Source organism: Parasteatoda tepidariorum, chromosome 1 (assembly GCF_982258835.1).
Source record: "Parasteatoda tepidariorum strain Cologne lab strain chromosome 1, Ptep-v5.0, whole genome shotgun sequence".
Taxonomy (NCBI): Eukaryota; Metazoa; Arthropoda; class Arachnida; order Araneae; family Theridiidae; genus Parasteatoda; species Parasteatoda tepidariorum.
The window spans coordinates 1,102,769-1,122,872 of NC_141755.1; the positions used below are offsets into that span (position 1 = coordinate 1,102,769).

The following is a 20,104-nucleotide window of genomic DNA, read 5'->3' on the forward strand; positions in this document are numbered from 1 at the left end:
CGTTTGGTAGGGTGTTGGGCCCATGTCCAAGAGGTCGTGAGTTCTATCTCCGTCAGCCGAAGACCCTGTAGTAAATGGTGACTGATGCACGTTAAATCTGTCGAGTCACAATGTTTTCCATGTTCTCATAACAAATCAACATCTCTGGTACTAAATTGGAGATGGATCGTTCTCTGGTTCAGGTCAAAATTACGATCTGTGGATAAATGAATGGGCTCACCCCATAAAACAAGATATGACGTGTGTGTGTGTGGCTAAAGTCGTATTCTTGGCTATAGATATAGGGCCACAGAAAAACCCACCCTCTCCTTTAAATCCGCATTGGTTTCACGATGCTGATATTGGCATCAGAATAATATCCTGAGAATTATAAAATTTTCTCCGGATGAAATCTAATCTCAGACGCAATATTTTGGATTAAATTGTGTAAAAGTATAGATCTAATTTTTACATTGAAAATATAAAGTTAAACTTTGGTTTAACCATTTACATTAGAACTTGAATTCTTTTACTTAATTCCAAAATTTCTGTAGTAGACGGAAGAAGAGAAGAAAAAAAAAACTGCAAATGAAATTACATTCAATATCCAATTTATATTTAAAATAAATGACAAGATAAAATTCTGAGACTTGTTAGCATAACGAATAACATTGAAAGATAGGGTAGCTTAAGAATCGTCTATGGGCACATGACATCATATTTCGTCACTCTGAAGAAAGAGAAAAAAAGAAAGAGTTCTTACTTATCTTGGATGAGCATATAAAAAAAAAAATTCATGAGATAAATATTTTTCCTACTTTTCTTGTTAAAAACTGGTCTCTAGTCATTTTTAAAGCAGAATGACACATAAGCAATCAAAAGTGAAATAAATTTCAAAGTAAGAATTTTGGAAAACATAGTAACTCTATGTCAAAATCACCCATTTTATTAACAGGACTCGGGGCACAAAGCCCTGTAAAATAGTCAACAAGTTTCCGTTTGGGTGCATAGTTTTCAATCACAAATATCAAATGATTATCTTTCGACAACAGTAGACAGAGTCTAAATAATTAAATAGCTTATTTAAGAGTTCATTCTATAGAAATTCAAAATTTAATTTGCCTTAACTATGAAAAAAATAGGCTGAAATTTTATAGATAGAGGGTACGAGTTGCTGGTGATGAAAAAAAAGTAGGAAACAATATATTCCTACTGAGCACCTATCAAAGCATTCTAAAAAATCATTAGCTAAAATTTTATTTTTTTCATAAAGAAAAAAATATTTATAACACTTTTTTTGAGGTAGCCATAATTTCATGAACTATAAAACAACTCACATTAAATGTATTTCACATTTTAGAGTTGACATTATAATATAAAAAATAGAAGAAAAATTTGGAGAAAGACTAAACTTGTTAAAAATATTTTTCTTGTTATTGTTGTGGAACCCCTCAAAAGTCATAAATCACTCCCTGTTTGTATCTTTCACACTCGTGTTATTTTCTAAAATTAGATTAAAGAGCAGTGATGGTTCAGAGGATAGCCTTCCAATGAGGGAAACCGGGTTCAATTCCCAGCGATGGCTCGTCGATACGAATTCCTCATCCAGATTGCACCGATCATAGTGTTGACGAATCATGATCCATTAAAGTCCCCTTGCAGTCAGACAAACCGTGGGAGGTTTTCCTCTCCAAGTAACGCAAATGCGGGTTAGTTCCAATACTTGATCCGAGAGTTCCCTTGTCTTCAGGATTGGGTTCAAAATAACAAGACTACGGAGTTGAACATTAGTAATCGTAAACCCTAAAACTGGATCGGCTGTTCAACGACAGTAATAAAAAAATAAAATATAAAACAAGATTAACAGTTAATAATTATCGTGTATTCAAAATTTTCATTTCCTCTGTTCTTTTTTTCCCATGCGTCATAGCAATTTTACATTTCCAAAAGTGTCACAGTTTTTATGCGGAAAACAAAACGCAAATATTAAATTCCAAAAGCGTTTTTTTTTTTTTTTTTTTTTTTTTTTGCTTCCCTAATACAGAGCATCGTTTTTTTTTTTCTTTCTCCTCCTAGCATGCAAGCAGTCACAGACTATTTTGAACTGCTAAATTTCAGAAAAATCATCAATCTGTCGTAGACTTCGTTGAGATTTTTTTATTGTATTAGATTTTTGATATCATAGATTTAGAATAATCTATTATTTAAGAATAATTTAAAAAACTAGTGGGCTGCGCTCCCTGCTCGCTAACGCTTGCCAACCCCCGAAAATTGCTACGCAATCTTATATGGTTTGCTTCGCAAACCAAGCTCGCTACTAACTTAGGTACATTGCAAATGCACAAAATTCTAAGAATTCAAAACAATCATTCAAATCCACATAACAACTTTCTTTTTTTTTAAATTACATCTTTTTAGTAAATACTAAGTCACTAAAATAAATTTGAATTCAAATAAAGACTCAGTGACTGAGACTCATTTTTCAATGAATAACTAATAACAATAATAAAACAAATAAATTCGTGATATAAATCAAAAATCGTCAAATAAATTCGTAATATATAAATTCGTGAAAAAAAGCGCTTTCGACAAAATACTAAAATAGAGATCTATCGACAACGACTACTCACTTCTGCCTAGCTTAATAGTATGAGATTGCCGCGGTTGAATTGTTATTTCAGTTTCCGTTTTTAAAAGAGCTATATGTTGAGCCACCTCATTTGGATTTGGCATGTGACATTTTTAGCAGTAATCATTGGTCGATTTTCTAGCGTTGCCATTCGGGGGGTTGTAATGAGGCTTTTTTTTGTCGCCGTGTAAGAGAATTATATATATAGATATTAATAATTTTAAAAAAAATTCTTTGTCTTAAACTTTTTTTTCCACAAATGATTCCGAATTCACAACATAATAAAAGTAGTTAAAAAACCCGATACCTGGATAATCAGCAGAAACTGTTAAAATTATAATTAATAGTTCCTATTCTTACAACAACTGTCATAAATAGTAACATTTACAGCAACTATTAAAGCTGGATAATATTTTGTTTATTGAGGATCATGTCATATATAATTTTTTTGGGAGGGGGCAATGAAACTACCTCATCAAAAAGATAGTTAGACAAACCTTTTACCGGAACATCTTCTAAATACTCCTAAATCTTCTAAAGTACAACATAAACAGTTTAAATTTTTTATTTACAACTAAACATAAAAACCACAACGAAAAAAGTAGTTAACAGAACGATAACGTTGCCTTGTTTGAGTAAAAAAAAAATTTAAAAAAATCTCTTTTAACCAAACTAAAAAATAATTTGTAATGCTTAAAAGCAACATCAGGTGTTAGGGTTAGTGTAAAGATTGACAAAGAATATGAACTCAGTTCTACGCATTTAAATATTCTTTTGTTAAAAATTTTATCAAACAAACAAGTAAGACAAAACAAATATCAATAATCATTTTAAATATATATATATATACAAAGAGCATTAGTACACATTTTCCTTCACTTGAGCATTAAAAATGCCGAACACTCAACATTTCATGATCCAAAATTCTTCACAATGTTGACACTAAACTCCTTGTATTCAGTTTTGAAATCACTTGATTAGTCTGGAAAGAGAAAACAAAAAAACAATTTAACCATGTGTAGATTTCCCTTGAACCATAATGCATTTGCTGCAGCTTTAATAAGTTGTTAAATTGAACAAAGTGTGTATTTTTTTCAGTTTAAACATAGCATCCAATAATCAAGTTTAAGAAGTATGATAAAATGGCTTAACTTAATGACTCACCAAGTTTGATAAAAGGTACTCCTTAATGACCACCCTGAATCGTACTAGTAAATCATGCACTATTTTAGTGTGCGGGAGAAAACTATGACCCATTATTAACAATACCCATAATAAGTGATGAGGTCTAAAACCAGTTTATTTAAGGATAATACTTAAAGAAGGTGAGAGCATTTCTGTCCCTAGTGAGACAAATAATCTGTTTATTTAAATCATTTTGCTCTTATTAATCTCAGTAATGATCAGTTAAAACTTGAAAACGTTTTTCTTTCTTAATTTGAAACTACAAACATTTATTTCATTTTTTTACAAGAATTCTAAAAATAAATATTAAGAGCGGACATAGTAGAATATCGTGTAAAGAATTTGACAAGCTTAATAGGAACTGAATCATTTTATAATGCTTCATAAATTTGATGACACAATGCATTGGTTCAACTTGAACAAATGCTACGGTTTACTTCAACACCTTATGAAATGGTTCAAGATACATCGATAGTATGGTTCCACTTTGAACAGAGACACTCTTTTAGTTAAGTTCAGTCTTTACTCACTCTTTAAGTTGCAGTACAATACGGTGTAAGGGGGACCTCTCAGAATAATTCTTTTGAAACACACATTGAATGGAAGAGTCCATTTTTTCGCTTGCATATCAAGCAATTCAAATGAATTGTTTAAAAACCTCGAAACTTTATCAGGTAAATAATTTCAAACGTTTGCATATTTTAATAGATTCTGCTGTTATCTTATAAAGATGTACTGAATATAATTGCATACAAAAGATAGTAGGTTGGGAAAATAAAAAAATTCTGGTGCAATTTCACTGAGTAATTTTATGTTAAATTTTTTTTATTTTTATGGATAACTCAATGAACCTATAAAAAGGTAAAAGACATCACCCAAAATAATTTTTGTCCTAATGATCAGATTTTTCCCTAACTTAATGGTACAGAGAGCTGACGTCAACTATGTAAATTAATTAGAGCTAACTCATAACTAAAATACGGAATCAGACGAAGAAAAAAAAATTATTTTCTCCGAATAAACATTATCTCTTTATTAAAGAATACGGGTTTTTGACTAAAAAAAATATGGGAGTTAACGCCGCTATCGAGAAAATAAAGTCTGAATAGTTAGGTACAACATACATTTGCAGGTTTGTCTGCTTAATTAAGGCTTATAAACCTTTGTTAAGTAGAAGGACAGATAGCACAATACAGAGAAGAACATCACAAAGAATATATTCGAACTCTCCACCTCCACGCCTAATAGAGCTCGGCCAGGGAGGCCCCACTCAATAATTTAGTCAGAAGAGCAGTCTTAAATTTAGATCTTTAATTATCTTTTTTTCGTATTTCGTCTCATCTTGGTATATATATACACCGAAGAGCCACTACATCATGACCACCCTCCATTTATAACAATGAGCTCACCCAGGTTTTCATGGTTTCTCGCCCAGGAACAATGTTTTCATGTGGCACATTAGGACCCATAATCCTCATAGAGCAATCCCTGACGTCTGTAAGCTACTTGAACATAGTTCCAGACCAGGTTCACCCATTAATGGCAACAGTTTTACCAACAGGATAATGCACCATGTCATAAGGGTCGAATCGTCATGGATTGGTTAGAGGAACATTCTAGTGACTTTCAAGTCATGTCTTGGCCCCTAAATTCACCTGATCTTAATCCTATAGAGCATTTGTGGTCCTACTTGGAAAACCAAATTCGTGCTGCCACGCTACTCCTTCGGAATATGAGGGAATTGCAGGACCAGTTGGTGAGCGCTTCGTACCAGTAACCTCAGACTACCTATTAGTACCTTGTGGAATCAATGCCACGGCGGGTGCTCACAGTTTTGAGGGCTAAAGGCGGTCCTACATGTTATTAGCAGGGTGGTCATTGGCTTTTCGGTGTATATATATAGAATATAGAAGATATATAGAATATAGAAGATATATAGAATATATATATACATATATGTAAGGTTTGCAGTCATGGACGTGTGAGCAGAACAAACAGGCACAGGATTTTTAAAGAGAGCGAACAAATGTATTTTATTTAAGAGAAACATTGAAATATGAAAAAAATTGTATAAATATGACAATCGAAGCTGACGTCTTCAGGGGGCACCAACTTTATCCAATTTTTTTCATATTTCAATGTTTCTCTTGTTTCAATTCCTTTCGGATTCACTGCTGCTTTGCGCGTTTTTCCATGGGAAGCATTATTATTTTAAGTTTTTAAAATTGTGAATTATTTTCGTAATTTATTTTATTTAATCATTTCGAGATGTAAGACGAAAGAAAATGAGCCACAATTTCATCGTGCTTCAGCCTAAATGTTAGGGAAAATCTTGCAAAAAAAATCAGTAAAATGTCGCGATTTAGGGAAAGAGGGAAATTTTAATAATTACAATTGGTTTATTAAACAAGCATATTATGCAAAAACTAATAAATATTCTTGCCATAACCAGGAACATTACAGACAATATGTCATAAACCTAATAATAACTTCGTAAAAATACTGGCAGCAAATACAAACATGAGCAGTCAGGGCTCTAGGCAAACCATTGCTGCAGCATAAAAACACACTCTGGCCCCACCCCTGATCAACAAACATTTGGCAGGCAGTCAGTCAACACAAGCTGTTGTCCGTGAGGCTTAAAAAAGAAAAAAAGAAAGCCCTCAAGCTCGATCTGCACAAACAAGAGTAACTGTCGATAAACGCACACACAATAATACACTAATCTATATTATGATCATTTTACCCAAGGTACAAGAGCTTAACAACAGATGGGTCTTTAGCAGACCAACTAGCGTCCATAGTGGTAAAAATATTGGCCAAATATAACCTAACTGATATCCCTATGTCTCTCAAAACTCCCAAAATCTCTATGACTAACACTGATACATAGTCTCAAAACAAAACACATATATCCCACAATCAACCACGGACTGGCTCACAATGGCAGCCAACGTGGTTGATCACCACACACGCCTCACCACTGACCCTGCTCCTAGACACTGGGGGCAAGCAGTGTGCCAGGAGCTTTTCAGCTACCCGTGATGGCTATTCATGTAAATTTAAAGGAAAAAAAAGGTGGGGGATGAGTCAGCCAACTTAATTACTAATTTCTACTAAGCTACCACCATTTATGACTTTGGTAAGTTTTATAGTTCACATTCCGCCGAAACACTGCCTCAACTACCACTCATAATAAAAATAGGTAAAACACACAACACAACATAAACAAAACATACATCCCCCACAATCAACCACGGACTGGCTCACAATAGCAGCCAACGAGAATGATCACCACACACGCCTCACCACTGACCCTGCTCCCAGTCCCTGGGGACAGTGAGTCCGAAGCTTTTCAGCTACCCGTGATGGCCATTTATGTTAAATGTAAAAAATAAAAAAAATTTTAAAAAAACTGTGACGTGACTAGCTATTTTATATTGTACTGTTATTGTCGATGTCCATCCATTGAGTCTGTAATGTAACGTTGCTAGTCAATCAATGTAAAATTAGTAAATAACATCTGATGTGATAGTTTTAACAGTAGGCTATTCAAGATCTAGGTATCGGCTCAAATTAGACACACAAAGTTTCTCCCAATCATCTTTAATCCGGATAAACACCAACTGCAGCACTCTGTGACTATCTCAAGGTGCAAACTGATCAATATGGACCTAATTAGGTTAAATAACTAAAGCACCAACATAGGGTACGCAATCAATTAGCGATAACATAAGTTTCTAATCTTGTACTAAGGCAGTAAGTCAAAATTGATAAGTTTGTTTCTCATGATACTAATTTTTCAAATTCAATAGTTTACAGGCGATGAACAACACCATGACGGAACAACTAAAAGATATTGGTAAACACCAAATCCAATTATGACAAATGATTTCTATTTACTGCCATAATCAACTAATACTCCCCTTGTAGCAGGTCCACAGGTGCGGTACAACAATAATTCTGATAAATTGTCGCTACAAGGCCGGGATAGCCTGGTCGGTGGGGTGCCGGGCCCATGTCTAAGAATTCGTGGGTTCGGTCCCCGCCGGTCGAAGACTCCCTGTGTAGTAAATGGTGACTGATGCACGTTAAATATGTCGAGTCTCAAAGTCCTCCATGCTCCCATAACAAATCAATACATCTGGGGATACTGATCCAGGAATTCCCTTGTCTTCTGGATTGGTTCAAAATTACAAGGCTACGGCAATTGAACATTAGTAGTCGTAAACCCAAAAATTGGGTCAGCTGTTCAACGGCGGTCATAAAATAAAAATAAAATTGGTTTATTAAATAGGTCGCGCGATTCCCACAATGAGCAAAGGGAAAGATGTCTTACTTTTAATGAATGCATACTTAAGCCAAAAATAGATTTAAGGACACGATGTGAATTTAAAAGTGTGAGAAAGCGTTTCGATTAGAATAATAAAATAAAAGGATTTACAGAAAAGGAATAACATCAATTGAAGCTTTTAATGTTATATATGAGCATACATGTATAGTACGACTTACTGTTCGGAACCACCTGGTGCCTGGTTTGAAAAGGATATGTGACCTAGAGGACAATTCACATTCTGGCGATATCACGTGTAGGTGAAGATGAGGCACAGATATGAAAGGGGGCCAATGATATCCAAGTCTATAATAAAATGCATCCATTGCAGTATTTTTTTTATTAGAAATTCTATGAGTATTTTAGTTTTTTTTTATGGTGTGAGTTAATATCTGCACTATTCTTAATGAAAAGGTACGAAACGACGTAAAAACGTTACAGTTGAATATTTGTATATTCCGCTATGGGAGAACGTAGCGAGACATCTCGGGATGCGATTGGAGACTCTGACTGCGATCGGAGCCTGCGCGGGTGCGCGCATGCGTTGGAGAGAGCAGAGGCTCTTATCATAATTGGCGTCCAAATGATGCGGCAGCCCGTATAAGGACAGGATGGCGTTCGCGTAGCAAAATTCGACGATTGAGGAGAAGCGAGGTGTTATCCGATTTCCTCGAGCACAGAAAAACCATTAACTCCCATGTGAGACACTTTGACGCCTACGCAGGTCCATCAAGAACAAAAGACCGGGGCTGCTCACGGAGGGTGTGGTTCGGCCCCGATAACGCGCGTCCACCTGTCTCCAGAGTCACACACATGGAACTGGCCAAGTTCAAGTGGGAGACGTTGGACCATCCGCCCTACAGTCCGGACATGTTGCCCTGCGATTTCCATGTGTTTGGTCCACTGAAAAAACACCTGAAAGGGAAGCTCTTCAACTCGGACAACGTACTCATGGACGCTGTGAAGGACTGGGTCTCGTCACGGCCACAGGAATTCTGGGATCAAGGAATCCTGCGGCTTGTTCATCAGTGGGATCGTTGTGCCCAGGCCTATGGTGTATATTTTGAATAAAGTCTACATTTGTATGCACCGTGTCGTTTCGTACCTTTTCATTTGATCACCCCTTGTATAGATAAATATGTAATACCTGCTGGAATTTAGATCTCCTCCAAGTTGGCTCAAAACTTCTTTTCCGATGTATTCCATTTGCTCCACTGGAATAATAATAATAAATTACTTTCACGTGAAACAAAATATTTTCCGACACTTTCTTTATAGTATCTACCCTTTTTGTTTGAGTAAATAAAAAAGAGAAACTGCTTAATTAATTTATTTATTTTTATTTCATTGATATAAATTTTAAATGATTAATTATTAGTTTTTTTTAAACAATAATGTATTAATAATAAAATATTACAATAACAATGATTAAAGTAAAGTTAATAAGTCAGAATCTCTATTATTAATACTGAGAGTATTAATTTTCGGTAGAGTTGGAATATTTAATAGTGTGAATGTTTACACAATTTTGGGTCAATTCAAGTGGCAGATTTTAACCATGTTAAAAATTAGCGTGGTTAAAACCAGCAATCACATGTTTGTTGTATTCTTTTTGAGACATACAGTATGAATAATTAAGCCAACCTATACACCTGCCAAGCATATCATTTTTGACAATGAAAAACAAAATTTTTTGAAGGTATTAATTGTATGATCAGAAAAAGTTTAAAATGATGATCCCGGTCTCACGGTTGCGGTTACAGTTACAGAACCTCGAAGATTTCAAACGACACTTTTTCTTATGTGGCAAACGACTTTCAATTATTTCTCATCGAAACGTTATTTTAAAAATTCTTCAGATAAATAAGAACCGAACTTTTAGGAGGATAGCTGATGACGTTAAGTTCTGTCACTATAAAAGCAACCGCTAGTTCTGCATGTGTATATTACCTTTATCATACAAAATTTCATTCTGTTCTCTTGTTTTACTTTCTTGTTACATACCTTGTTTTACCAGAATCAACTGAAAATACAGCTGTGATAGTTTTGTTATATTTTCTTATACTTTTTTGAAGATCTTTGCTATTAGTATGAAATTTAGATAAGTATTGTATATATTGCACGAAATTGAATATTTTGACATAAATATCGTAATAGCAATACAGTAGAACATTTCTTACACATGGGTATGTGATGAGGTTTTAATCCAACAGCGTCTTTAATGTGATTTTTTGGGACAACGAGATAGTGATGGGATGCTGCTGGTTTGATACTGCGAAAGGCCACATAATTATTGTCCTGAAAAAGAGATAAATACTATGTGTTAATAAATAAAATATAATGAAAGGAAAAAAAAACGTTTATTCATGTTACAATAATTATGCATCCAATAGTGAAATCGGAATAATAAATAAATGCATATTAATTACCTGAATTTTTTGAGAGACAATCTGCACATTTTTATGGTTGTAATAACAAAGTTAAATGTTATTTCACACAGATCAATTGCATAGTCCCACTATTAGATTGGAAGTGAGAAAGTTTCAAAGACGATACAATATTACATTGTATTTGATGCATTTTCCTTTGTTTTCATACTGCAGTTTTTTGCATTATTTTTCATGAATAAGACATAACTATTTATAAATATATACGCATACAATATTCAAAAATGTTAGATAATGAACCGTAGATCTCAATCAATGTTTGTGACGGCACTACATAATCGCACAAGAAATTACAAATTATGGACAGTAGATTTCCAAAAATAAATAAACATTCCCAGAAGTTCTTAACATTTCGATAGTGGATCCTGTTTGATATTAATGAATAAAAGAGCATACGTAAAAAATCCTCCGAATACAGATAGAATATAATTCCTGGTAAAATATATCATTCCCCATGCAGACATGGCGAAAATTTCTTTCTCGGCCATCGCTTTAATGATAGATAAACTTCGAGATTTTTGCTTTGTTTGGTGCAGTTCTTTATCATATAAATCTTCTAACATCATTTTTATATTCTTCATCTTTATGTATATAACTGAAGCCACATAAGCCAGTATGAAAATGGCAAAAGCAGGAATTATCATCATCAACAAAGTTTCTGTCAAGAATGCCGGTAACCAGACTTCTTTTACCATCACCAAAGCTTGGAGACTATTAAACATAAGAAGAAGTTGAATGGCAACAATCAGAAAGGCGGGAACTTGCAAAATATCATCCAAACTGTAAGCAATGTCTATCAAAGTAGAGTACTCGAACACAAAATCAATGATTACATTATCTTTGAAGAAAGTGAGTAGTTTGTTTTCATAAAGTCCCTGGAGAAAACTAAAATGATTATGAAGCGCACATATGAGTAAAGTCATAAAGCAGGGTAATGACAAAAATTCAAATTCATAAATAAATGTCATCAGAAATTGATATATTTTGTTCCATATGTTATCAATTGTTCCGTAATCGTATGAATAGTCGGTTGAATTTGGATTGAATTTTTGACCAAGAATTAACAATATAAACAAGTTGAATTTAACAGTTAAAAAAACTAACAGTATTATGTTTAAAAGGAAGTTCCGATTGTATGTCTGATGAAGATTAATGTTCGAAAACTGGTGCATCTGAGTTAATAACTTTTTAATACGAAATCGGCGCTTATAAACAGTTACCCACAATGCATTTGATAGAATGCAGACAATCAAAAGAGGAAAGAACGTCCGTATTTCCATAGCGCTAGCTAATACTGCCAATTCATATAAAAAATAGCAGAGAAGCATAAGAAAAAATAAGATAAACAAAATTTTGAAATAGGATTTAGTTGAGCCTTTAAATTCGGGTTTTCTGACGGAATTGGGAACTGATATGCCAAGAATCGTTAAAATATTCCACAAATATCCATAACCAGATTCCATTGCGCTTGGCTTAAACATAATTTTTCTAAATGGTTATATCCTATTTTTTAAGTTTCAACAATTTTTTATGCAATATTTTCATCACATTAACTTATAAAAGGAGTGCAAACATCTGTAGAGCTGAGCATGTAAATAACATTTAATAATTATTGCCTGAGATAAACAGTATTCTTTAAAAAATAAATGAAAAAAATACAACAACTAATAATGAGCTCTTACAATTTAAGAAAAAAAAATAAAAGCAAAAATGCACATTCATATTCTTGTTCGAATAGTAAGATTTTAGTTAAGATAAAGAATAAAGTTTAAACGATTTAATGTAAGACGAAAATTTCAAAACTTGGACAAAGGTGAAGTTTTAAAGATTTTGTTAAAATAAGATTTCATTACTTAGTCAAGGATTAAACTCCAATCTTCAGTCAAAGATAAAATTTCAATATTAAATTTTTTAAAAGACTTAATTAAAGATGAAAATTTTAAAATATAGTCAAAGATAAAGTTTTCAAGATTTAGTCAAATATGATAAAAGCTTGTCAGATTTATCATGGGCGAACTCCCCTGTTTCTTAGATTACTCTGAATTCACGTTCATAATTTTGTCTTCACCAATCGTATGCTTTAAACTTATTAATTGATAGATAATTAACAAATGTATTATTCATTATTTTATTTTTCATGCATCCTTATCTTTCACTTTACATATAGTTTTCCTCCTTGCTGTAGGTCTACAGAATATTTATCTTCTATGTTTGAGTCCCACAGTTCAACTACTTTTCGGAAATGCAAATAAGCTTAATAAACATTGGAATCTGTGGGAAATACTTTGAAATTAGTCACAGTCAAATTTCTTATGAAACAGGAAATTATGCCACAATGAAAGCCACTAATAATTTTCAAATTAGTTATGAAATTATTCATAAGTTATTCAAGGTTCGCAAGCGTGCTGTAATATCTTATATTCGTATTAAGTGTCATATGAAAACAGTAAAATTTATATTTGTTCAGCAGTATTTGTGTTTGCTATACAGTATTTTGATGAACACTCACCAGCATTTCTAGAACATCTTCACTAAAGCCATTTAAAATATTTTCTTTCACAGAAAATCGATTTCATTTCAGAACTCGATATTTCAAATAAGTCTTTTTTTTCTCTCTCTCTCTCATTTAAATAGGTTTGAAAGGAAGTTTGTAGATTTCAATTTATTAGATTTGAAGATAGAGATAAATTGTGAACGCAACTCATTTTACCTAGAATTTTTCCGTTGAATTAAAAGGTTTAAAATGAACAACAAAGAACTTTTTTTAATGTTCAAGAAATACATCCAACAAACAGTTTAAAAAAATTTCATTAAAAAGAACCATGTTCAATTTTAATCCATAATTTCTATTCAGTTTGTTTCTATGGACAACTTGTTGCTAAGTTACGGCAGTTGTTTCCCCATTTTATTATCATGGCTATTTTAATAATATTTGCTCGCTGTAATTATGTAATTGATTCCATGCTAAGTTTCAATTCGTCAAGCTATTTCTATTCGATACATATAATAGACAATAGATATGATAGACAACATATATATATATAATTCTTTGTCTTTGATTCTATACAAAATACTAAAAACACGGTGTTTTGGGTTCTTAATACTTCCAATAGTAAATTAAAAAAAAAAAAAAAAAAAACATTAACATTGATATTTTGTAATGAAAAGCAAGCTGTTACAAATCTGTCGATAAGTTAACTTTGTTATTATTTGTGTTCTTTTTGATTGATAATTCGTAAGTATCCATTTTTTACAGCTCTCATGCGTGCCAATTTTAATTTTAAAAAAAAACAATTACAATCTATTTTGTTTCTTTTAAAGAAAAGTTGCTGAATAATTTAATTAATTGGAAATTGTAATCTACTCTCAGATACTTTTATAGTCATTCTCCTTATTTTTAAATAAAATACATTATGAAATAAAAGGAAATTATCTTTAATGTACCGCCACCTAGTGGAACTTGACCGTTCAACATTGTCCACATTTTTCTGTACTTCCACGTTGACCTCTGTATATCCATGAATCAAAAGCACATTTCATTATTTAAAAGATCAATTCAGAGGTATAAATGATCGTTTTGCAGATTTTTTGATTCTGGTCTTCTCCTTTAACAGCTTATTTTTCGTACAGTAACAAAAATAAATAATGAAATAATTATGATCCCTTTCTTAATCTTAACCGTTTCATTGACTATTATTGATTCAAACTAATCACTCATTGCAACTGAACTTCACCTTTACTCTTTTAGCTGTTCCACATTGTATTCACGAATTAATTACTTCTTCCCAAGTCAAAATTTTCGATGGTTTTCCATTGATGGACCAACATAATCTTGATGATAACCATCAATAATTCCATCATGAACTATTCAATTTTTGATAGTAACCAACGTAAGTAACCATCACCCCAATATAGGAATTCAGACTGACTTTTTTATGATGGGCCAACAACTAATTTATGATGGTTTGTTCGTATTGAACCATCAGCAATTTCCATCATAGTCTCTAAGAAACCAAATGTTCTCAAATGATCAGAAAGTCGGGTCCACAATCGTGGTTGCCGGGAGAAAAGTGTTGCACCAAGCAGACTCCTCAATTCTGCTTTTAACATGTAAAGTCTATGGCGGGCTTGTCATACTTTGAATCGATTTTTCTTGTTCAAGAATCGGAGTGATCAATTAAAAAAAAAAATACTAATAATTTTTTCAATCTTTCCTATCCACGAAAATGTAGGTTAATTTTTTTAATCTTTATTACTTTTTGTAATATTGCCTTTGAAATACAAGTCACTTTCTACCTTTGAGTAAGGGAGGAAGGCAACTTCCACCCCCAAGTTCACTAATCTTCTCGGTGGGAGGTCTTGCTCCCTTTTGAAAGTCTTTTTCTCTCTCTGTCCTTCTGAAGAACTGATATGGGAAACGCTTTAAAAACCGATAGCTTTCTTTTTAGTTATAAGCTTGTAATTTATTATGAAAATTATATTTGCTGATAATTCGTTCATTCTATATACATTTTATTTATTTAGTAGTAATAATTTTCTTGTTTTTATTCATTTTGAGAATGGAATTTATTTTTTAAATACATTATTCCCCTTTTTTTAAACTTTGTTTCTTGTTTTTTAGAGATGTTTCAGAATTAAAAAAATTAGCTGCTGAATAAAGTGAGATTAATTAAAATCGAATAAATGACGTAAAGATCTTCCAATATACTATAAAGCATCACAAAACTGCAGTTTTCCTTTTTTTTTTAAAAAAAAATATATCGTACACTCATTTGTAGGTTTAAAAAAACATTTACATTAAAAAAATTTAAAAGGTTCCAATTTTTTCATTCCGTAAATAGTTTTAATTACTCCAACAGCTGGGATAGTGTGTTTTTTCACGGTAAGGAAAAAAAAATAGCTAGTACACAAGACCACGCATCATCCAAACATGAACAAGCACTTAACCCTGTTTTTAGGGCTTTAATGTAAATACACAAGAACACTAAAGTATTATGAAATTTTCATTTTAATCAGCAAATGAAGAAAAATATGAAAATACACGCATGTATTGTAAAATTCTTTAAAAAAAAAAGGAAGTAAAAGAACATTAGTGGTCATAATTAATATTCACGAGAGAAAAATACAAACGGTATCAAAATATAATGAATCGATGCTTAGGAACGCAACACTGAAAATATTGAAGCTAGTTTGATTGCCAGATGAAATAGAAAGAATGAGAAATGTGATTATTATAAACACCACGAAATTTCATCACGATAAATTAAAAAATAAAAATAAGCTGTAATACTTAGAGTTAAGCTACTCTTTGTTACTTCAGACAGTCAAACTGGTTTTGATGTTTTCAGACCTGATTCCTTAGTTGATTCCCTGATCTGTAGTTCCTAACTAATACACTTTTTAAAACTTTTTTTCGCAATATTCTAAAAATATATATTAAGAGTAGTAATTATGCTATATCTTATGTATTTAATAACGAGAAATTTTTCGAATTCATATTAAAAGTGTATAATGTAATTTTTATTCATAATTTTTTGCTAGAACAAAGTATGTAATCAATGTGTTATTTTAATTTCTCTTCCCTGACCCTCTTTTGCCATTCATGGAGAAGAGTTTTAGTAGAAATTTCTATACTGCAAACTTTAATTAGTGTAATTATAGTTAATTAAAATATAAGAAAACTAACCGTCATTAGCATTACATAAAGAGGAAAAACGCGAAAGCCTCCCAGGGTTAGCCAGCATGCCATCTATATGAATATATCTCCTAGATAACCATAATTTTCTGTATTTTTGTATTTGATAAAATTTTGTAAAGTAAACATGTCTCAATCTGTTGTTATGTTGTAAGTTTTAATCAAAACCAATAAATGCCTTTTTCTTTCAAAAATTTCTTTATCGTACTTTTTTATAAATTAATTTCGATTATTTTGATAAATCTTTATATTAATTACAGTGAGCAGTCTCACAAATCTATGTACTAAAATGTAAAATAACATAGAATTGTTTTATTTTGTTGTTTTTAATGATCCATCGAAATGATCTTTTCGAAAAATAAATTTAAACTGTCACTTCAGCTTATTAGTCGAAAATGTTATAATTTATTTTTACGACAGAAATAATGGTATTTTTTATGAATCCTCAAAACTGAAATGAAAGAGTTACATCTATTTTCTTATAATATTACTTCTACGTTTAGAAAATTATAAAGCTTATCAAAGATAGTTTTTAAGGAATTTCTTAGAAATAAGTTATACTTTTGTAAGTTATTTATTTGTCCTTTTATTTACGACATTTACAAATAAAATGCGCTCATTACCCACTTTTACCATTATTCTTTGTTATTAGGGTTATAATAATTTTAATTAAAATTAAAAATGAAGTCGTTCCTTTATTATATAACGTAATCACAAGATATTACTTGATAAAAATTATTTGATAAAATATAAATACCTTTTAACAAGCAAAAGCTGATAAATGAAATATATTCACTTTTTAATAAGTTATATTTTACTTTATTTCTTTAAAATAAACTTCATATAAAACTGCGCTCTCAAAATATGCAGTTCAATAAATTTATACTAAATAACTGTTTTAGATCAATAAGGAATTTCTTTTGTATTATTGTTAAATAATATCTCTGGCGATAAGTTTTTAAAGTAACTATAACTGAGAAGAAATAATGTAAGTAAAAATGATGAATATAAGTTTGTGGGGGAAGTTTTAAATGTATCCGAGCTAAATTATTTGAATAAGTTAAGTAATATAATCGGAAACTAGATCTGTCTTAATATGATTTAAAATTTTGTGATAATTAAATCGAATAATTTTCAATTTTGATGTTTCAATTTGTGTGTGACAAATAACAAATAACCCCGGTGTTTATTTTTTAAGATCGAATCATAATTCCAGTTCGGAGTTATTTATACAATAATAATTGTAGTTAGCAAAAGTAATAATTAAAATGAAGTGAGTTTTTAGTGAAGGTTAATTTAGTTCATTCAAATTGCGAAATTCAAATATTTAAGTCTAAATCAAATTTACATAGTAAGCAACCATATTTGCTTAAATAATGGATTAAATGTTAACATAGTTTTTTAAAGTGGTAGAATTTAATTAGTTTCAAAACGGTGTAACAATCTTTAAAAAAAATTAATTAAAATTAAAAAAAGATTGTGAAAAATATTTGTATTTGAATTGTAATTGAAAGAAGAAAATTAAATACGTAATAAAAAAATAAAATCTTGAACTCAAGGTTTTACTTTAACATAAAAAGTTTTAAAAATTAGCAAATCAATTTTAAAAAAATTAACAAACTTTATTTGATCTATAGAGAAAATATAAATTTATTTTTAATGTAGTTACTTTATATGAATTACTTTCATATGACTACATAGTAAAATTTTATAAATTTAAATACTCTGGTTATTATTAGTTTTCTAAATAATCAAATCAAAATAATAAACAATTCAAGATATAATTAGAAAAAGTGCATGTTAAATAAAATGATAAAACTATTTTGAAAATAAATAAAGTCGTTTTAGAGTTAAAAAAATATTTTTTAAGTTTTTCTTAGAAAGAGAAAAAGCATAATATAAGATGAAGAGTGAGTTTCTTCTGATATCTTTTGAAAGCTAGTTGACCCCCGCAGGTTGCAATCCCCCTTCTGTGACAGTGGTCAGTCGATTAGTTTCGGGTTACTTAACACACGCACCCCCACAAAAAATGTAGGGGAGACAGTGGAACGGGTTTTGGAGGTGCAATATATTTCGTCCCTTTTCGAACCTATCCTTACTGAAGGTTAGAATTGAAATGGAAAGGCCTCCTTAGGTATTCTTTGGCCAAGGTTGGAATGATCATGAACCAATTTCGGTCTGATTTTTTAAGGGCCAACGTAAAAAAAAAACAAACAAATTGTTTGAATGGTATATTCCAGATGAACCATGGAGATGCGTTGTTGTATCATTATGGACCATCACGAATTTCCATCATTGTATCTAATAAATCAAATGCTGGTACGATCATGAAGAACCATCATCCCAATGAAGGAATTTGGACCGATTTATGATGGTTCAACATAAAAAAAATAATAATAATTGTTTTGATTTTATATTCATGAGAACCAACAAGAATTCCCATCATGGAAATGTATAGTGGGAACCATTATGGACCATCAAGGATTGTGGGTCCATAAGAATTAAACTTCGCTTGATAGTTAACCATCATAGTATTAAAGTAGCATTCAGTTTTCATCAAGTAATGATGGAAGTTTGATGGCGTAACAAACACCATGAACGCATAATGGAAAATGTTGGATAATGGTGACTGTCACAGTGTTGTGTGACGATTTTTTTATGTCAGTAATTTAAATTTAATTTAATCTTTCATAGTTGATAGTATTTGTACTTTTCCTATTTTATTTCTCTTCATTTTTTTTACCCATTTTTTTTCTGTGAAGAGAATTGGAAATGTTTCTTTTACTTTTACGTTAGCAACGCATTTTTTGTGTCTTTCTCTTTTTTTCACCTTTTACAATTCAAGGTCGCCTGACCCCACTGTCCTTCAAGGACGACATTCTTTTCCCTCACATTCTAATTTACGTCACCACTTAACTTCTTTTCCCATCACTTTCACGTAACCTTCAATTTTGCACGTGGTGATTCTTCCAGCCGGATTTTCTAGATTTTCCTAGAATTTTTGGGGTGTTCACTCCTTTTTTGGGAACTTCTTCCCTTTGGCACCTTATTTGGTATATGTGGGAGTACTATTTGCACCCAAGTACACTTCTCCCGGGGATTGCGGTGCGGCTGACCACCCTGGTCAGCGAGCCATGCCAAACCACCCCAAAGCTACATTTTTTTTTGCCATTTTTTTGCTTTCTCTTTTATCACTTTCATTTTAGATCATTTTTGAGTTTGGCCAATTCCTTCCCAAAATTGTTTAACTACATCCCTCCTCACTCAGGGTATTTGTTTGTCCCCTGTAAAAATATAATAAATACAATGTGTTTCGAGAATCTGTCTCACTGTTTTTTTTTACGGTGTAGTCATTCCACGACGAAGACTCAGAGATGTTTTTTTCATGATTGTCTATCGAGGTGAGTGACTCTCTTCCATCCTTATTTGTATTTGTTTGACTAGAGGGTAGTTACAACTTATTTATTGTGGTGTATAATCTTATAGATGTTATTCAGTCGTCCTTTAACTTCATCTTGACCACGAGCCCTTGCTGTTGGGTTAATTCACGTGGCACTTTAGCAATGTTTCCCTCCACTATTTTCGATCATTTTTGGCCTTTCTTTCCATCAATTAATGATGATCCAAAGTTATTATCAAATTTCATTATTTAATTAATCTCTTTTATTTTTCTTTGATTGTCTTAAACTTTATCGACTGAATACCTCTATCAAATTTTATAACCCAATTCTCTGTATATAATATATTTTAATCACAACATCCCTTTCTTCTCAATTTAATTTATAATTAATTTAACATCGGTACATAAGTTATTGTAAATTATTTACTTTGGTACA

General features: G+C 31.6%; 1 protein-coding gene across 1 annotated transcript in view; it reads right to left on the reverse strand.

Moving 5' to 3' along the window:
• Positions 1-3,375: 3,375 nt before the first annotated feature.
• LOC107438832 (adenosine 5'-monophosphoramidase HINT3) overlaps positions 3,376-20,104 on the reverse strand; it is a 51,229-nt gene continuing 34,500 nt past the window's right edge. Inside the window, exons 2-5 of the mRNA XM_016051212.5 lie at positions 10,307-10,424; positions 9,274-9,340; positions 8,306-8,432; positions 3,376-3,590 (exon numbers count right to left, since the gene is read on the reverse strand). Coding sequence (XP_015906698.2) covers positions 3,537-3,590; positions 8,306-8,432; positions 9,274-9,340; positions 10,307-10,424 — 366 coding nt within the window. The 3' untranslated portion in view covers positions 3,376-3,536. The remainder of the gene's footprint in view (positions 3,591-8,305; positions 8,433-9,273; positions 9,341-10,306; positions 10,425-20,104) is intronic.